Here is a 20239-nt window from a genome sequence, read left to right on the forward strand (position 1 = left end):
GGGAGAGAGCAGCTCGTGCAAAAACCCGTCCAAAGGTAACGGCTTAAATCTACTGCGCATGTAGACTTAGATACATGTATATAACAACAACACGTATGCGTACATGTAACGATCTTATTTTTCGAGATTTGAGACCAGGATGTTTTATTATCGTTCGGTAAACACATTTATTGTGTTTACAAATTTTTACGAAGCTCATTTCGTAATATAAAACAGATGTAGTATAGTGGGTTTCTTTAAATTTTGGAGTTTGACATTTTTGAAGTTTTTAGATTTTTACTGTACATTCAGTGATAATTAATGAATGAGGTTATTATTCATGGCAGAAAAGTTGTTGATCACGATGATGAGGTGGTTATTCGAAACATCTCAACACACAGCATGCGGAACTTGATAGTAATAACGGCAGTGCTTTTCATTTTTCACGGAATGGGATTTATAGCGACTTGGTTTATATTTAGATGTCTATATTTTTGTTTCAACTCAACATCGTGAAGGTTTCATGCGAAAACAGAAACGTGGAGTCTATTCGTGTCGCCGTTTCACCAGAATTTTAGAATCTGAACATATAATCTCGGCTTGATTAATATGAAACTTTTTCCCCCCTACTGTCCCCCAAAAAATTCGACATGTGTACTGTCCAGCTGACTGTGTAGGTTTGTCCATTATTGAGAAGTCGAAAGAATGAAAAGTTGATCTCACGGGTCATGGCTGCCGTTCTGCTGCGCTGCTCGATGGGCAGTAATCTGAGACACGTTGTCCGGTCGTCTACAAATTTCCAGCTAGACGGATTCGAGTTTCGTTTTCCGGCAACCGAGACACCAGGAAAAAAGGGAAAGAATTCCGTTTTTTTTATTATTTATGTTATTTTATTTTAATTTTATTTTTTCTCAAATCGACACGCAACGTGCGGTTTGATTCTCATCATCGCGCCAAACTTTTTTTCTCGCCCCATGATTTTTCTCGGAAGACTTTATTGTCATTTTACCGGGTAAACAGGACCCTGGGAAGCGTCTAAAGTTCTTCATTCATCCTCGTTCCGGTTCTGTATGGGAAGCGCTTCCGGAATGGCTTTTAACTTGGCGTTAGTCAGCCATTACCCAGCCATTCAGCTGCTGACTGCTGGTGATCGAATGGCGCAGTTCCAATCCTCCTGTAGAGAAAATTGGTCAATGGCACTCATCGACGTAGAAACATGGTACTCTGCAACCTTTCATGCCTCTCGGCTATTAAAGCAGTAGTGGGCGATCGATCAATCAGCCATTTGTTTGTAATCTAATAAAGTTGGGACCCAACTAAAACGTTAGAGAAAAGATGGAAAGAAAGAAAAGTCGATTATTTGCTTGTTATAGACTTTCTCTTTATTATTAAAGATTTCCATAATGGGAGGGAAAATGGACCCGCGAGTTGTATAATAATATTTATTTTATACGAATTTTTAAGGTCTGTGTGTGTGTGTATCGAAAGCTTGCCAGGTAAACAAAGAAAAGTCAATCAACTATAGGAAAGAGAAGGCGAAAAACATTTGTATTTTGAAGAAGAAGAAGAAGAAGAGAAAAGAATATCATCCGCGCTGTCAGGACGCGGCATACATAAAGCCCAGCAGCTCTCTTTTGTTTTCCTTTTTGTTATTATGCAACCCGCATCACGGCTGAAGAGGATTTTTTTGTTCTCTTTTTTCTTTGAGGTCGATGACAAAGAATTGGTTAATGGACTCATCTCATTCTGCCGCAGTGCAAAGGGAATCACTAATAGAGAGTGTTAATTAAGTAACATTAATTATGTTATGCCCCTTTTCCGTCGTACGCCTTTTCAAATTCTTGATTTAGCGCCCAATGTCGAAATCATTTGCACCTGCGGGAACAAGTTTTTTTTTCCATTCCCAAAACGAACAAGGAAAAAAAAAACGAGTTTCATATTTTCGGTCGATTTTCTTGTATGTGATAGAGTCATCGCATATTTCTGTGTCTTTTGGAAAAATTTGCGTGATTAAGTTTTAGACAGAAGCGAATGAGGGTCATAATCATTGGGTCATTGATCCGTTTTGGTATGCAATGCAATCCATTACTATTTTTCCCCCTCAAAAGCCAAGCGCAAATGTGACTCTATCTGCTTCTTCAAGCGGACTTTTGTTTATTTTGACCTGGCGGCATCGATGCTCTAGTTATAATATATGACCATTCCTGGCCGTTTCTTGAAGTTGACGGATAGATGTGTGTGTACATCTCCCAAGTCCTTTAATGGTCTTGTAATTCAATGTAAAAGTTCATAAATGATGGCCCTTCGCGGGGAATGTCATTCTCAATTTCCTTTGGCTCCAGCTGTGCTCAAACTGGTTGACTTGAGTTTATATTTTATATTTTTTCCAGACCCAACCGCTTCGTGTGTTTCAAAAACCCAAAACGATTGCGACACAATTATCTTTATCAAAATTTGAAAAAACAAAACCAGATAGGCCCACAAATTCCAAATTAATTTTTTTTTTTTTAACGTCAAGCTTTTTATAGCCAATAGAAAAACAAAAATTGTGTGTTAAAAAACTAACCAGATCCGTCGCGTGCACTTAATGATGTGTTTCGGGTGGGGTACAAACAAAATCTTTTTACAGACATTTCCTGTGAATATTCTCGGAAAATTTTTAGAAGAGGAGGAGGGGGGCCAACATGTGTGCCCCTCTCTCCCCTTTTGAATTAAATCTGGTCCATGGGAACCGTCAAAACAGGTCCAAATGTCATCGAAAACTTCCCAAAGGGCCTTTTGCTCAAATTTCGGATAAAAAAAGGCCATCAACCGAGAGCAGTTGGATATTATTCAATTTATTTCAAAAACAAAAAAATTGCTTATCAATATCCCAAAATGGCGCATACACTCTAAGAAATGTTCCAACCAAGAAAAAAAAAAAAGGAAAGGCCATCCTGTGTATACTTCTTCCCGAACTACATTCCTCCATAAAATTGCACAAACTGATGACCACGATTTGTTTGTTATCTCGCGCTCCCGGTAGCGTCGTAGTACTAATAGCTTTTATATACATATTCTTTCCTACAGAAATCGTTTCCCATTGTTAAAAAAGAAAACCGGGAAGAAGATGGTTCTCTTCAGATAATGCGTTTGTTTGCTGCTGCTCTGAGGTGGGAGTGTGTAGAATACTGTTGTTGTTCGTCCCAAACTCGGGAAATTTTTCCGAGAAAAACCCCTAGCTCTTCTTCTTCCCGGCCAGATGAGCACCCCTTTCCTCAACACATTTGAAATAAAAATTTATGAATTATAAGAAAAACCCTGCAGCCGAAGAAGAAGAAAGAAGTGTTTTTTTTTTTCTTTTCTCCATTCTGCGGTCTGCCTCCGCTCGACTCAATTGTTTGGCGTCTTTTTGTTTGAAATAGAATTCTCGGAAACGAGAGGGTGCACAAGATGGTTCTCTTCTTCCTTTCACTCCTTCCCAGTTTGAAGATTGAAGGAGCCTACAAGGCAGCTTGAGGTCAAGAAACACATTCTCCTTAAAAAGATAGCTCTGCTCCTATTTCTTTAATTCAACAGCAAACCCCTTTCGTTGCTTTCCAAATGACAAACACGTTCATCTACGCCGATTCAATTATTAATTTTTTCCCGTGTAATAAGAAACATTGCTTGTTTGTTCGTTCGTAATTTGATGGTTTTTTTATTATTATTATTCAGCTATTATATGAAAAAGAAGTTAATTTTTGGAAGGAAAAAAAAACCCTGGAGGTGCATCTGCTCAAACAGGATCCGGTTCGGCAACTTCTTTTGCGAAAAAACAAAAAGATTTCGTTAAGGAAGGCAGTGAACTGGATGAATTAGGAATGACCGTCGCGACTCAAAGAGCACCTGAACAATAGGAAGAATCGTAAAAAAAGAAAAAACAGGTGAAGATGTCATTTTTACGGTCTGTTACAATGCCTTTAGGGTTTTAGAATCATTCGCCACCAGATGGCGAAAAAAGATAGACCCGCGCAACTCGGCTTCTCTTCCACCACCTACTACACTAGTCTCCCAACTTTTCCTGCCCTTGGGTTTGGCCGGGTTTTCCATTGGTTTGTGTCAGTGCGTTTCAGAGACTCCAACCGATCGGACGGGTATTTCAGCCAATCTTGTTCAATTTTCGTTTCTCTCTCTCTCCCAGTGTCGTCGTGTTATTCAGTCCTACTTACGTGACCTTACGTGATAGATACCCCGGTTTTTATCTATTATTTATCGAAAAAATACGACCGTTTGCTCTGCTTATCTCTGGTTGTTTATTTGTTTGTTTGAAACGTCTTCTGCCCCATCTTCCCGCCCACCACATCCCACCCTGAAAAAATAAAAAAAACTTTCGCAACCCAACGATTGCGAAACTCCCGCGTGACTGCGTGTAGACCGTCCCCTTTAAAAAAGTTATCGGATTTCGGCGCGTCTGAAAGGGTATGTTTCATTTTTGTTTCAGATGTGTGTGTCTGGCTTACTAGTCCCTGGAACGGGATCAAAAATATTTCTCATGCAACTATAGTTATTTAGCCTTCTTCCCGCTTACTTGTTCTATGATACAGCATTGCGAATCTTCAATGTCGAAGCAAGGGCGGCCGTGAAGGCAGTATCTATTTTTGAACTTAGCAACTCGGGGCGCGGGTGGTGTATTTTTTTAAATTTATTTATTTAGCCAGCACCACCACCACCCCCGACGACTAATAATTGGAGAAGAAATTTTTAATTGTGACGCTACGCACGGGTTTCTTAAAAAAGACCCTCCCGACACAACTTTGTTGCTCGGGAATGCGTTCAATCACTTTCAGAGACGCAACGTCGTAAAATGTGAGACGACGACGAATAAGAAAAAGTTTTTCACGGCCCGCGATCTTCCTCCTTCAGCTGCTGCTGGGTTGGCAAATGTTCACCTAGTAACAAGGAAGAAGAAAAAGTTTGGGAAGAGAATGTCTTCCAGAATCAACAACACCCACACATCGAATCACGCTGCGCGCGTGCATGTTTATATTTAACGGCTCATTCGTCGACTTGAGCTTCTTCTTTATCTAGTCTCTCTCTCTCTCTCTCTCTTGGTAGCAGCCTGGCGATTTTTTCAAGGCACTGTGGATAGACGACTGCGACCTTAATATCACCAGAGTTAAAAAAACCGGTTGGGAGGCCGCCATTGCAGCGATGTTTCTCTCTGCTCACGATTGTGATCACAACGAATGCATAATGAAGTGCTGCAGATACAAGTTTGATGTTGACGGGAGAGCTAGCTCCTAGCTCTCTCTCTCTCTCTTTCACGCTTCGAGAGAGTTTGCTGCTACGGGAGCCAACGACGTTTTAATAAAGGGGTCTCTCCGACTGGTGGCTCTCGGGCGTCTCACGCTCACCGGCAAGGCCACATCTAAACATAGTCGGGAATTATTATAATTCACCCGTGTGGGGGCAGCCTACAGATTGCTTGCCTACCGGTATGATGATGAGAGTACTCTGCTGGCGTGCGGTTGTTTTATGGATCATTGGTGTCGGCATGCTTTCCAATCCAATGGCGGTTTGGTTTTTTAATACGATGTTATCAAACCAAGAGAAATATTGTATATCACTCGGGGCAATGTCGATCAGAAAAATTGTTGCAACGGGGACTAGCACCTTGGGCGATGTTTTAGCACAGAAAACGCTAAAAAAGGCAGGATCGATCGAAATCGTAATTGAATTAAACCTAAAAACGAGAAAATTTTTCAATCAGGGGATTTGGCATGTCTCTCAACGTGTTTGCCTCGAGTGTGTAGACACAGTATAGAACCCCGATAGGCTCAGTCACTGGTCCTTTAATTAATGCTGAGCGAGAGTGTATACACAAACATCTACACGAAAATTGATTGCAGAGACGATTTCTCCGTGCAGACAGTCTGTGAATAAAATGCACGCACCAAAACGAATGCCAAGAACGAAATAAAAAACTTGCCTGGTGAGTGACTCGTTGTCTTGACCTATTTGAGGAGAGAGAACGACGCATATCCAACTTGTTTTTCTACTTTGCTCGTTTCTTTCAAACAATGTAGGGTTTTTTTTTGTTTCGAAGTTTCTCGAACAAATTTAATATACGTTGTGCACTCAGGATTTAAAATTTTTTTTATTAACGATCCTAGTTCTTTTTATAGTGGCAGACATTTTCTTTTTATTGAATGATAGCGGATTTTTTTGAAAATCGATAATGCGCCTTTTCAAATTTGGCAACGCTGTAAACCCCTTCGAGCCATTACTACTCATCCTCGTATTCAAGATGGCAACGGCCTATCGATAGAATTTCCACGAAACGACTTGCTTCACATTTCTTTAACGGCGCAGTCGTAAGAAATCTAAAGAGTAAATTTGTTTATCTATTATTTAAAAGCGTGGTGTGTTGTTGTTGTTGTCTGACTTGCGACATAATCGTCATAACTCTGTGAGATCTCTCGACCGAGAAAGAAGCTTTTTCCAGTTGTTGTTTTTCCCTGACGTTTCATTGTGTCGTGGACTGTATCCAAAGGATTGTCATCTCCACTGCTCTCTGTCTTGTCTGGGATGGAATTGTTCATACATATTCAGGTTTCGCTGATTTTCTTTTGCGATTAAGCTACATTCTTCGCCCGCTTCTTTTTTGCCTATCTCGAAAATATCTGTTTCTTTACAAGGTTGTTGTCAAGAGTGTGTGTGCATTAGGTTCTCCTCCAAGACCTGTTGCTGTCTAGCCCTGGAGTGAGTTTTTTCTAAACTAACCTAACTGGTTTTTTTTTTGTTTCTTTTTTTCCTTGTTGCTGTGTGAATGTTTCCAGATGGTGATGCTTTAGGAGACTGCTCTCTGGTCAAAGCTGTCCACCCTGATTCCTGCATCCCTTTTAATCCACACAGTTTTCGGGGGGAAAAAAATGTCGAAACACTTTGGAGGAGGCCTTAGTGCCTCTCTAGTTTGCGCAACAGTGCTACTCCTATGGGGGACAGCTCATGCAAATGACTGCAACATTGGATTTCTGTCTTCAGGATGTGAGTACCTGTCAAATTGTTGTGCATTGTTCTGAATCGTTTAAACAATCAGCTTTTCTACATGATAAATTGTCTTTGTTAGGGATATCACCACCTGGAGATCTTCACATCGAAAAGGGTCAACCATGGGAGATGTTTTGTGTCCTGAATACATCGCATCCCGATGGTCAGGGTGGCTCCTATAAGAATCTCAGTTTCTACATCGACAACAAACTTGCTGGAGAACCTACGGTGAAAAAGTACAACGAGACAGCCATTCGTCTCTACGTTCCAGTATCGCAAGTGTCATCCAATGGACCACCTCACGATTTCTACGGCGTTACCTGCAAGCAAAACCACGTCACTGGTATTTGCGTCCGCCACGTTTACGTTGGATGTGAGTTTTCACTTTTTGCTTTACATGCCAAAGTCCACACCTTCAATCAATCTTGAAATTTCTTTGCGTTTTTTTTTTTTTTAGATCCTCCCCAAGGAGTGAAGGATTTCCAATGCACCTCCTACAACTGGGAGCGACTCGAGTGCGTTTGGCTGGAGCCGTACAACCCCATCGAAACTACTTACGCCCTTTCTTATCAAGTGTCGTTGCGATCGAGGTAAGATCCATCATTCTAAATTGCCTAGCCTTTAAACAAATTTTCATCGCTCCGAATATAGTCAGAGTGGGGTTTTTATAGACATCACCGACGAAAAAAACTTGCAATCGGAAAAGCAGATCATCTGCATAATTTTTTACCATTTTTAAGAGGTTGCATCGTTTTTTTAAAGATGGTGACTTAATCGTTCGTTGAGCCCAACCCCCCCCCCATCAACCCATTTGCGAAATCTTACCGAAACCGGTCTAGTCTCACCTTGCCTAGACTGCGCACACAAATCGTAAGATGGCTAGAACCTCCACCGAAAGGCCCCGTCTTATTTCACAAAGCAACCGATAGCCAAGAAACCCTTTCACTGTCGTTTTTTTTTCCTACCAAATCTCCTCCCCCTTCAATTGAAAATTCAGTAGATTCAATGTCCTTGGCTCATGATGCATCGAGCAATCATGAAGCACGCAGTACGATGCCAGTTTCCCCCCTTCTTCATCCACAAAAAATAGTCCTCCATTTTCAGGACCTTATTTTTTTTTGTCCCGAACGCCTGAATTCCTTTCTTATCTCTTCTATTCCTTCATTTTTACATACTTTCGAACTGGCTTTTATATCCATCACTCCTTTCTAAAAAAAAAAAAAAAAAAATGTTTTTGCACGAGCACACGCCCTTTAAAAAGCAACCGCGTCGCACTTGTTCATAATACTCTTGCGTTATTACGTTTATTCGTTTGCCATGAATGTAGGATGGAATGATGTGTCGCAATTTTTATTTATTTTTTTAATATTTTTCGATGTGTGAACGAAAAAAAAATCGTGAGCTTTTTACGTGTTGCACGGCCTTCGACGATTCCCGTTTTGACATTCTACGAGAATTTTCCTGAATTTGTGTCTGTATTAATTTTTAATCGGTTTTTCGAGCGCTTTAATTTCTATTCGTCCCGTTCAAATTATAATTGATTCGGTGTCAAACGAAACTTAATTTTTGTAACTTTTTGTCTGAAATTATTTTTTCAAATTCTGGTTTCTTCCATGTCCACGTTTTCCGTTGGCTAATCTTGTTTTTTCTTTTCTGTTTTCTTTTTTTTTTTTTTCAAATTTCCCTCTCGAATTCCATCTGATCTCACACACAAAAATCACATCGTCTTTCCGCGGCTGTTCTTGTACATGTCCTATTTCTACTCTTCTGTCTCTTCCCTCCAACCACCTTATGTGTTTTAACTTCACAAACAAATTCCCTTCCGGCTGTGAAGTCCGTGTCCAGAGTATAGAAATTTGTGGAAAAAAGACGGGCAACGTAAACGGAGTTGCGTTTATTCACTCGACAGCCGGCCGTTATACCGCAACAGCCTGCGCAACTTCAGCTTCGTCTTCGACATGGCCAATTCCCTGCCACCGACTCAGCCTGTCAAACAGCACATTGCCGCCATTGATATCGATGCTCACAGTTAGTCTTTGTCATACTATTTTTCTCCCCGCTCTTCACACTACTCTCTCTCTCTCTCATTCTCTAAAAGCCTCTCTTTCTCTCTCTCCTCCCAAAATCGGATGTGTTTCTAAACTACTCTTACGGTTTAATTCCTGCACGTGCTTTTGGGTTTTTATCTTCTGTGGCTTTATCGGTACGTGGATTTAGTCTCTCTTTCTTTTTAAAATGGCAGTTATCTTTTCCTTCACTTCTTCCCTGGCAACTTTCTCTATCTCCCCAGACTTTCTTAACAACAAACGACTATTGCCTAGACGAGTCTTGTCTTTTTATGTCTGGACGTGTGGAAACTCTCTTATGGTCGCGCTCCGGTCGATCGGGAAAAATGTTTGGAGAGTTCAGAGTCGGAAGAAAATGACCAATTTTATATACCCCCTTATTTTTTTGCTCGCTTGCGCTTTTTTAGAAGATGAAGAAGATTGGGAGCTATAACAATTTTCGTGTGTGTCTTGTCTTGTCTCGGGACACAACGATCCAAATGTTGTTTTTTTTTTTTTTTTTTTTTTTTGTCAACGATCTATTCAACCGATAACCTCCCCATTTCCTCCCCCGTTTTTGGTTACATTCGCTCGTTTCTTTTTTTGTTTTTCACGTTTGTTTGGAGTTCAGAGAAGCAAACGTGTTTTCCTGGAAGCATTCCGTTTGTTTTCCCCGCAATATCTACTTGAGAGGTTAGGCGGAATCGTCCTCATTCAATGCACTATGGTTTATCTGCAGGTCAGCGACCGAATTTTGTTTTCAGCTATCCATCTTCTTTAGACATTGACGTCCCTTTCGGTCAATAGGAGAAGGAGGAGGGGGATGACGCCCGAATGAAAGTTTTTGATTTTTTTTTTCTTTCTCCCGAACATAAAAATCCTGCGCAAGTGCACGTGAGCGGTTAATCGGTGTCATCCATCATGAAACTAGTAGTGAGTTGTGGTGAATTTGCTGGCGTGCGCCTTTTTTCTTCTTGCATTTGAAAGATGAAGCACTTCGTCATCTTTTAAAGGCGTGGATTATTTTTGTTTTTGTTCCTTTCTCTGCACACAACCGAAAATCTTTCTTTAGCTGCACCACAATGTGTTGGCACATGTACGTCTCGTTGCGCACGAATGTGTTGGAACGGGCTTCGGTCTGTTGATATTTTCAATGGAAGAAAATACTACGAGGGGAGGGGGGTGGATCGGAACTCGACTTCTTCGTATTTTCCGTTTTTCCGAAGAATTTGGATTTTTCCGGGAAGTAAACGGAGCGTGCTCTCTGAATAAGAGCGTCAACTTATCCTTCACACGGGTCATGCAGATTTCTCGTCACAACATCATCCGCTCTGGGAATTTTCTCGAATTTCCATCCTCAGCAGATCGCTTCCTCGAAAAGTTTCAAAAATGATTTAATAGGAAGAAATAATTTAAATGGGTCGATTGAGGTTTTTGAGAATTTCCGTTGAATTACATATCATTCGTTAGAAGTGGTGACTTTGAATGAAATGATATCTCGTCTCATACGAGGTGTATGGGCTGGTGGAAGAGGGGAGGGGTAACACGTCAAAGGAGATTATTGATCGATGACGTCAAGCTCCGTGATTGCAAGTCGACTCTTATTGCACTTGTCTCTTTGAACTTCGAGTCTTTCGTTCCACTGATTTGTTCGTTAGTTAGTTAGTTCGTGAGTAGAAAAATCCAATGTCGACAGTCTCTCGTCTTACCACTCCCGGATGTTATCCGATCTCGGCGTTATCCGCTCTGCACCGACAACATCGTCAGCAGCGAAAAACATCGTTGTTTTATTTTAAGAAAACAAAAATTCAACCTACCCACTCTGATGACCAGTAATGAACAATAAATTAAACGGCGGCAATTGATTGGCTAAATGGTTTAAAAACCAACAAACAAACAAACAAAAACACACAGCTCTTGGTGCAAAATGTAAAACAAAATCCATTCGAACGCGTGCAATCCACAATAGGCGGATGATGACCCCGTGCCCACAATCGCGCCGCTTCTTATCCAGGACGGTATACGCCTCTGACCAACAGGGCTCGTGCGAATGGGGCCCCACGACGTCGCCAGGCTACCAATACTCTGCCAAATCGTTTAATTTTTCCATGGCCCTATTCAACGAATTGGGTAACGTGACCCAGCACCTCGGAGTTGTAGACAATTATGGCATCGGTAAGTGTCTGGAAAGGAAGATGTATTTTTTTTATTCGTTCACTCTTCGTTCATTCATTTTTCATTACGAAATTATTTTAAATCTTGGAGAGAAATATCATTATCCTCCCCCTTCCAAATCAAACTTGCATTTGTGTTGATGAAAACAATCTGACAACGGTTTGGTGTGGTGGCTTTTGATTCTCTCTTTTTTAGTTTTATTTGAATTAATTTGTTTTATTTATCCCCTTTTTGGCTCTTTGGACTAACACTGCATGTTGGGTTGGTTTTTCCCTGGTAGTTTTTATTTTATTGAATAACTTTTTTTGCGGGATTGAGTGGGAGGGAATGACAAAAAAGACGGGAATTTGGTGTTATTATTGTTATTATTTTTTTATTTGCTTATTTGGGGCTGCTTGTGGGTTGCATATGATAATTTGGTGATAATCTAACCATTTCTGTAAAACGCGCAGTGATCCCCAACCGGATGGAGAACTTAAATCAGACCGAGGCCACGACAACATCGGCAAAAATCACATGGAAGGTGCCCTTCAATCTACAACTTTTTCCACCCGGGTTGGAATTCAAGATTGCATACCACATACAGTCCAGCTGGGTAGACACAACGGTTTTCCACGTAAGGATTCTTGCTATGTTTCTTTTTCTGTTTTTTCTATTTTTTGCTCTTGTTTGGTAAGTTGCAAGGCCAAAACGGTTTTCTCTGGAAATGGAAAAAAAATCAAACATGGAGTGTCTAAATTTATAAAAAATGTTATTGAATTATGTAGATTGTTCCCGAAACAGAATCGTTGGCCTGGTCGAACAAGACGACCAAGTACGATCTAGCTTTTAAGCTGCCATACTCCAATACCCACTATAATCTGAGCATATGGGCGCGTTCAAGAGCCGCCAATCAAAGTGACGAGCGATTCTGGTCTCAACCGGCTATGCTTATCGTCAAAACATCCGCTGACCGTATGAGATTTTTCATGTTTTCATTTCTTGGAATTTCTTGTGTTATCATAGAGGAAATATTTATTTATTTCTCTTCATGTGCGTCAATCGTAGGTCCATGTAGCGGTCCCGACGCATCACTCGGAAGCTTCGAGGTTAGCACCAATTGGGACATGCGGTCAGCAACGATTCGCTGGTCACAGCTACCGGCCGATTGCGAAAACGGGCCTGAAACAGGATACGAAATTACCATGATGGACAGTCAGAGAAACACTATGTATGTTTTGGTTTTTTTTTCTTATCAGAGGAGCCAAACGAGACCTTTTGGTTGCTGTTTATCTAACCTTTTTTCCTCCTGATTATTATTTCAGCGAAGCAAAAAATGTCAGCTCTGTAGATGTGACTCAATCCGTTTTCAACAATCTGAACAAAGACAAAGATTACGCATTCATTTTACAATCGTACAACAGTGTTGGCTATTCGCCAAATTCGTCCCTGGTTTTCTTACCCATGTCTGCCAACAGTAAGTCGGAAAATGGTTTTGTCTTGTTATTCTATTCGTCGGTATTAATTCGATTTGTCGTTTTTCCCCTGCCGCAGTGCCCACAGCGCCGGAGAACGTCATGAAGATTATTTACAACGACACGTTTTTCGGGGTCCAATGGAGTCCGTCGACGCCGAGCAAAGGTTTGAGCATGGCGGCATTCAGCCGTGCTCGATCGGACGATTCTCTGGTTTACCCGCGGACGTTGAGCAACTACACGGTGTATTGGTGTCTGAGCGTGCGTGAGAGCCCCGTGCTGTGCGAGGGCCAACTTTACATGCAAGACGTGCCCGCAACAGAAACATCGCTCAATGTCACTCTGCCAGACACGAAGAACTACCAATTTGCCGTGTCGGCCAATCAGGGCAGCTACAGCAGCGGCATGGTCTGGTCTAGTTGCATTGTCATTGCCAACGGCAACGGAAGCCAAGTCAAGCAAGTGGAGGTTGTAGCTGCTACCTCGTCATCCCTCGACGTTTCATGGCTCCTGCAATGCAAGGGCACCAACGGAATCATCACTGGATTCAACCTCTACTACTGCCCCGTCGAAGATGGTGACATCTTTGCTGGTGAAGAACCAGACTGCCAGGGTGAGTGATGTGATCATACGTGACCCCTCCCCTAGAAAAGACCAGACTTTTCTGGTTCGAATCGGTTCGACGAATTGTTATTTTATGTAATAACCCCTATGTATTTTTGGGGTTTCTTAGGCAATCCGAACTCTATTAAAGTTCCCCCAACTGCCAACCGCTACGTAATTGGCCAGCTCAAACCCTTCACCATGTACAAGATTGTCATGTCTGTGGAGACGCAATTTGGAGAAGGCCAGAGTAGCGACCCGGTTATGAACAGGACAGCTGAAGGCAGTACGTGACCCGCTTTCTCATTCTCCATTTTTCCCCTTTTTCTCTCTCTCTCTCTTCGTGTTATTCAGAAAATTGTTTTTGTTGAACGTCACGTATCTTTTTTAAGAAACAAAAAAGAAAATAATAACAAAAACAAACTTTCTAATACAGAACCGAGCGTGCCGCTGGATTTGAACCTGATCGAAGTGACCAATCGCTCCATGTCGATCACATGGCGCGCGCCTGTTTCTCCGAATGGCGCTTCCACGTATTATCAAGTCTTTCGAAGTAATGACACTAACGTATGGACCACAACAGACAGTACCAGGGTAAGAAATACTAATTCCCATTCATTACCGCATGCGACCAGTCGTATCTCGTGATGTTCGTATATTAAAAATAGATTTTGACGTTAGTTTTATTTCTGTGAATCCATTCTGCAGGTATCGCTGGAAGTCGAGGCCTATACCGGTTATGTTATCTCGGTGCAGGCCTGCAACGATCCCAAATTGTGCTCCGAGTTATCCGAGCCAATGCCCGTCACGACCAAAATTGGAGGTATGAATTTTTTTTGTCCCCTTATTAAATCGATAGTTTATTTCACTGTAAAAACGGGATTAGGCATTGTGTGAAGCACGAACAGCTTTTTTTAACGATTCTTAAATCTTTGTGGTTTCCCACTTTCTGCAGTGCCGAATGCGCCTGGTCAACCTTCGATCAAGAGTTCGAGTGACAATTCGTCTTGTATCGAAATCAAGTGGCTACCTCCAACGAAACCGGCTGGCCCCACTTACCTGTCAGTTATCAACATCACTGGAGACGAAAGCGAACACAACATCACCACCTATGGTTTGTGCTGGCTCACCCTTATTTGGTGGATTGGTTTTTAACAGCTCCCTCCCATTTTGATTTGATTTCGTGCAAAATAGGTAGCGCGACGGAACGTTTGGTGGAAACATCTAGCGTGTGTCAACCCGGTCTGGAATTGAAAGTCCACGTGAAAACAGTCAATCTAGCCGAAAATGGCGAGCTGTTGGAAAGTCCCTGGAGCGTCGACGGAGTGTATCAATGCAAATCAGAAGGTATAAGCGATGCTCGGCTACACATTACTATCGAGGTCGTTCATGTTCACAGATTTGAAATGGTTCCTCCTCCTTCTTTCCCGTTAACGACGGGCGTTTGGCCGTCCCCCACTCAAGGCCTTTCGCATTCCTATCAGGACGTAGCACCTTACAACCAAATCCCACAGTCCTGGAATCCTTATTACCCTTGGTATCCTCCTCCACCTCAAGCGGGGCCAGTGAGGGCAGCAATCCGTGCTCGACCTCGGCCACCGTCCACTGTGACGGCGAGTTTCGGTCGCAAAAAGAATTCGAGAATCAACCATCCATGGTGGTGATTTCTCACTCTCTCTCTATCCTATCCTATCCCATCCTATCCTTGCGCACTATTTGCAGAGAGTTATTTGTAATGCTGAATCATCTCAATTCAAGGTGATTCCCATAGTTCTTTCTGGTAGTTGTACCTCACGTTTTGCTTCTCCAAATTCCCCGTATGTAGTGAATCGTCTTTGCGCTTGTACCGTCACTTAAATAAAGAGAAAATGTCATAACCCTACACACACAGAGAGAGAACAGAAAGAATGCCGAAAACAAACAAACGTGATCCTTACTATCCCGTGAAGTATTGGATCTCGTAAGAAAAGACAAAAACACGACCAACCAAAACCTGTTTGAGTATTCATTGAAACTAGGCAAAACACACCAAAAAAGAGAGTCGATGGGTTATTTTTCTTTATTTGTCGAGATCGATCGATTGTTACGTTTTAAGAAAAGTACATGTATGACGTTTGTTTGTGTGTGCATATTTTAAAAATCTAATCCATCTTGTTGTTTCCTCCAAACAGGACTATCGATTGCGCAGATCGTGGGCATCACTTTCGCTGCGGCCGTCGCCGTCCTTATCGTCGTCGCCATCTGCTTCGTCGTCCGCCGGTGAGTCTCTTTTTCTCTCCTGTAACTAAAAATTGCACATAGTCAGACGATGTTTGCTTTTTAAAACAAATCAATGTGGAGGAAACTTACCGTCGATGAACTGTTTCGGTGCTCAAGCTGAGATATGGAGAGGCTGGTGAAGACTGGGCGAGCTGGACGAAGACTGAAGTCTCGGGCGACAGTTCATCTCGGTGTTGTCGCCGTCGTAAGAGCCAGAAAGAGGAGGAGATTTCGGAAAAAAGAGGGGAGGGTACAGGAAAGTGAGATGAGAGCAGAGTAGTAGTAGGGGGTTGGGGGGCCCGAAGGATGAATTTGAGTTGTTGAGGTTCCTGCGCCAGTTCCTGGAATCAGTGATCATTTCGACGAAACGCGCTTCCACTAAGTGCGGATGGCCGAGAGATAACTGATCGGCCGACAGAGAGTTGGAGGCAGGAAGAGGAGGGATAGAGGGGGGTGGAGGGGGGAAGGCTTTCCCACACATTCGGCATGGCGTGTTGTTGGCCTCCTCCTGGCGTCGTCCATCTTTTTGGTCTTTTTTCTCTCATCCCAAGAAAGGCTGAAAAGAAAGAAGTGCCGGTGGTTTCGTAGAATGACGAGTCAAACATACACACACACTACACTACACTGTCTGGCATCCAAATCGACTCTTTTCTCCTCGTTGCTCCGAAAATGGATCGGCTCCTATTGTCTTTTCGATTTCTCCGTAAAGTCCTTTAGAATACGGACAGAGAATACGAGTTATCCTGTTTTCCTTTTTCACCTTTTTCTCGCCGTCCGGGTTAACGGCGACTTGTGTCCCGTGATCGACGACGGCGATTAAAAGCGACGAGTAAAACCCCCCTTTGCTCGCTTCTTTAATCGTATTCAGGAATCGTCATTCTTTGACTTGATTGCCCCATCATTCAGTCGCGCAACAGGAACTCTCGGTGCTTTGGCCCCTTGATCTCTTCAAATCTCCTTTTTCTTCTTCTTCCTTCTCGAGAAAAGAGTGTCATTGTATCGGCTCGTTTTTCCGTGGAACCCAATTCTCGGAGACGTTTTTGACAAGAAACATCCAAACGACAAATAATTGTTTGATGTCACCAAAACAAACTTGACTGTCAAGTGTGTCCTCCTCCCCCTCCTTCTTCTGGCTTACTCGGCTGGGGAGAAAAAACGACAACGGTTCACGAAACGTGATTCGTTGTCGAGTTGCCCGATCTTTTTTTTATGATTTTCTTCAGGGGCCTACCTCTTTTTTTTTCTTTCTATTCTTGTATGAAGTCAGTTTCTAAATTCGTTTGCCTTTTTTTTTTCTTTCTTTACGGGGGGATTCAAGGTGTTCTTAATGTTCACGTATTGGACCGTTTAAGGTTGGAATGAACAAAGGTTGTAAATCCTTGGAACTGACTTAATGATGCGCGATGACAAAAAGAGCAGAGCAGAAAGAGTTCTAGGTCTCATCTTTTCTTTTTTCTCCCATCACGATAATAATGGCGCCCAAGTTAGTGGGGGGTAACGCGACGACGAATAGCCGCTCCGTTCGGCTCTCGTTCGGCGAACGGTGACGATGCGCGACAATAGCCAAGCCCCTTGGTTGCCCAACTGATGAGCCACTGAAAAGATTCAAAGAATGGGAACCCTTCGGAGTAACACATTTTTGGGGGGAATGAGTTTTTTTTTTTTTTTTTTTTCTTATTTCTTTCACACGGTCAGCCCCCGCAATCCACAATGGATGAACGAGTACGTGTGTTTAGTCACTTACAAAAGAAAAAAGGAAAAAGAAAAAGACGAGTGAAATAAGAAAAATGAGCTTGAAAGATTACAGAGAATAGATGAGATGAAGAGAGTATGTCTCTTTTGTCTCGAGATAAAATTGTCGTAAACCGAATTCTCGGTACTAGCTCGGCGGGCCCTTCTGGTTGCGATAATGAAGTTGTCCCGGCTATAAAATAAGATGGAAAATAAAAAGAGGGGGGAAAGTTGGATGAAAAGACACAAACTGACAATCAAGTTAATAGAGACTTGAATAGAGTCTACCATGACGTTGTAGTTTTTCTTTCTTTTTCCAACTCTACAACTTTATTTTAAACGGCTTCAACTGTGTTGCTCTCCGCGAGAATTTCGATAATTGTTGCCCAGTCGTATACAAATGTTGATAATTGACTTTGGAATGACAATTGCAGAGTGCAAGTGCAAAAGACGAAAGCCCGTGAAGCTGAAATCGTTCTGCCGTGGGAGAAAACCGGCAGTTCGGAAATACCGTCGGGCGATAACGCCAAGCAGGTGGCCGGCCACACGAAAGACATAGCCGGACTTGGATTCAACACGTCGAAGGCCAACTACTACGGTCGGCTTGATCCCAAAGTCAATCGCATCGCTAATTCACCGCCCGTCACAGACATAAAGAAATTACAAACTTCCCCGGCAACCAACGCAGTGCGTAACATATTTCTTTCCTTTTTTAAAAAATTCCGTTTCCGAGTATCCGTTGGTCAACTTTTAATGACGTTGTTTAATTTTAGACGGCCGAAACGGATTGCATAGCTGACAGGGAAAGCCGAAGTAGTGGACATAGTTCGGGTCCAGATTCGCTTTCGTGGCACCGTACCAGTCGCAGCGAACTCTCCAGCTCAGATTCAGGAGCCGAGCTTGAAGCGCCGGTAAGTTGACTCTGAAAAATATCTATTTGGGGTGTATTTTTCGTGGAAAACTCTCGCACTTAGAAAGCTTGTCTTAAATTTTGTGTTTGTTGGGTTTTCTTTTTCTGTGAAAATAGAATTCTCCGAGTCCGGATGTTTTCGTTAATCCGCCGCTGGATCCGTTCGCTAAACCGTTGGCGATTGCTCGCAGTTCGCAGAACGTGACTGACGTAAACCTTCGCGGTGGAGATATGGATGGCGTCCAATATTCTGCCGTTCAGCTGAGAGAAAGTCAACGCAATGGAAGCAGTGCTCCGGATTTGGCCCAGCAATTGCCAAATGCGTACGTCCGTGTCGGTTTGGCCCCCGTAGCTACTCTAGAATCCGCGCAGAGCGTCGGGTATGTGACACTAGGACCCAACCAGACACCCGAAAGTGCCGCTTCCAGCCCTAATGCCAGCCCTAACCTAAGTGTTGGAAGCAACGATTCTTTGATCGTCAAATCGGAAAGAGATATCCGGCCAGCGGTTAAGATCGTTCCGCTCAAGAGGAATAGCGGCGGAGGCAGTAGCGGTGGCTACGTCGAGGCCTGCATCGTCGAACCTGCCAGCGACCTACGAGCGTCCTCAACGCCCGGATATGTCGCCTTTAAAAGTCAAGAGCCTGTAGAATTGGATCGACCGACCATTTCAAGTCCGGCCAATCCCATACAGACCAACGGCTACGTTACTTTGGGAGCCAACAGTGCAGGCGCCGCTCCTTCCGCGACCTCGACCCATTACGTTCAAATGGGCTCACAATCGAACCATTCATTGACTTATGTTTAAATAAATAATCCCTTCTTTTGTGTGTGTCAAGTTGTTTAAAATTGAACTGTTTTTTGTTTTTTTAATTATTAATATTTGCATGTAAACTTTTAATTGTTTTTAAGCAGAAAATAACGTGTCATTTACCATATTTGAAAACATGTAAATATTAAAGCAGGGCTAAATCATTTCAAAAGTTTTTATATCTTGTCACCTCGAGTATAAATTGATGTGCTATGTTATTGTGCTACCGACAATCATGATCATTTTACGTGTATCCACTGTACAGTATAACTTGTAAAGAAGAAACACTGATATACATATTGTTCATTGTCTTTAATAGTAATCAATCAATGGTAATCATACGGAAGCATTCAAACAACAAATCCCAAAATTAAGTGCACTTTTGGTATCTGATCAAGGAAATAAAGCACCGAGCCCCCAGGAAGATTTCATTGAGCTGCAAGGCCGGAATCCTACTTGAAAAGTTGGGCGATTCGGCTGTTTGTCATGAAAACACGGAGAGAAACAAATCCATAAATGAGGACGAATGCGGCAGAAAAAACGTAGGCGAGGAGTATGTGTGTTTGGGATGAAAAGAAATTGGTGAAACAGGCAGTGATCATGTTGAGTGAAGTAAACAAGATGGCCACTGCTCCAAGCAAATTGTGAAAACCCTTTATCTTGCCAACATTAAGTTTCAAAGGGATGTATCTTGCATATTTGGCAAGAGAACCTAGTGACAACTGACTTGTTATGATTATTGCTTGAATGAGCCCAAGAAGACCATGCCAACTTTTGAAGTGTGGTTTTTCATTATCTTCCTTGTTGATGTAAATGGCAGCAAAACCAATGCTGTAGCCAATGAAAGCAACAACCTGACCGTAAGTATGGAAATCCATAAATAGTTGTTTTTGAAATCTCTTTGGTAGAAGGGACCAATAAGGTGAAAAAATCATAACCAATTCATTTGCCAAAAACAGCATCTGAAAATGGAAAATCAAATAAATAAATAAACAGTCTGAATATATGGCAGAACTTTCAAACAAGCATTACACTAAGAGTCATTAAAAATGGGTGCCAGCTGAAAAGACTTGATCCCGGGTTGGATAGATACGACAGATAGATCGTAGACAGAATAATAGTTCCGTGAACTAGCAAGTAAGACAATCCATCGCGATTAAACATTTCCAACACTCTCTGTTATTGAAATTTCATTTAAAAAATGTGGCCTATTAAAGTAAGGAGAAAACGAAAGAAAATTCTTTGAAATGGATGGAGATGAC

General features: G+C 42.3%; 2 protein-coding genes and 1 long non-coding RNA gene across 11 annotated transcripts; 1 reads left to right on the plus strand and 2 right to left on the minus strand.

The window, feature by feature from the left end:
* Positions 1-11: 11 nt before the first annotated feature.
* Positions 12-19293, plus strand: LOC124310860 (cytokine receptor-like). Of its 7 annotated transcripts, none has more exons than XM_046774956.1 (19): positions 12-35; positions 6780-6987; positions 7070-7363; positions 7448-7580; positions 11005-11210; positions 11663-11826; positions 11978-12164; positions 12258-12420; positions 12515-12666; positions 12744-13277; positions 13398-13553; positions 13704-13861; positions 13976-14090; positions 14223-14381; positions 14462-14614; positions 15439-15526; positions 17692-17944; positions 18031-18168; positions 18285-19293. In XM_046774956.1, exons 2-19 carry the CDS (start codon positions 6873-6875, stop codon positions 18972-18974), a joined length of 3858 nt encoding a protein of 1285 aa, XP_046630912.1. In that variant the 5' UTR covers positions 12-35; positions 6780-6872; the 3' UTR covers positions 18975-19293. The 7 variants fall into 7 exon arrangements, with proteins under 7 accessions (XP_046630912.1, XP_046630913.1, XP_046630907.1 ...); XM_046774957.1 differs by lacking the exons at positions 12-35; positions 11005-11210 and adding exons at positions 4045-4419; positions 8825-9018; XM_046774951.1 differs by lacking the exon at positions 12-35 and adding an exon at positions 4045-4419.
* On the minus strand, positions 15309-16063 carry LOC124311643. 2 transcript variants are annotated; one of them, XR_006910062.1, is made up of 2 exons: positions 15617-16063; positions 15309-15545 (listed from the first exon to the last, which is right to left on the minus strand). It is a non-coding gene; the product is annotated as an uncharacterized LOC124311643 (long non-coding RNA). The 2 variants fall into 2 exon arrangements; XR_006910063.1 differs by having other exon boundaries at positions 15309-15551.
* Positions 19275-20225, minus strand: LOC124311411 (transmembrane reductase CYB561D2-like). 2 transcript variants are annotated; one of them, XM_046775893.1, is made up of 3 exons: positions 20010-20225; positions 19750-19939; positions 19275-19689 (listed from the first exon to the last, which is right to left on the minus strand). In XM_046775893.1, exons 1-3 carry the CDS (start codon positions 20139-20141, stop codon positions 19430-19432), a joined length of 582 nt encoding a protein of 193 aa, XP_046631849.1. In that variant the 5' UTR covers positions 20142-20225; the 3' UTR covers positions 19275-19429. The 2 variants fall into 2 exon arrangements, with proteins under 2 accessions (XP_046631849.1, XP_046631848.1); XM_046775892.1 differs by having other exon boundaries at positions 19275-19939; positions 20010-20217.
* Between the last annotated feature and the right edge of the window lie 14 nt (positions 20226-20239).

Source organism: Daphnia pulicaria, chromosome 8 (assembly GCF_021234035.1).
Source record: "Daphnia pulicaria isolate SC F1-1A chromosome 8, SC_F0-13Bv2, whole genome shotgun sequence".
In the NCBI taxonomy this organism is placed as follows: domain Eukaryota; kingdom Metazoa; phylum Arthropoda; class Branchiopoda; order Diplostraca; family Daphniidae; genus Daphnia; species Daphnia pulicaria.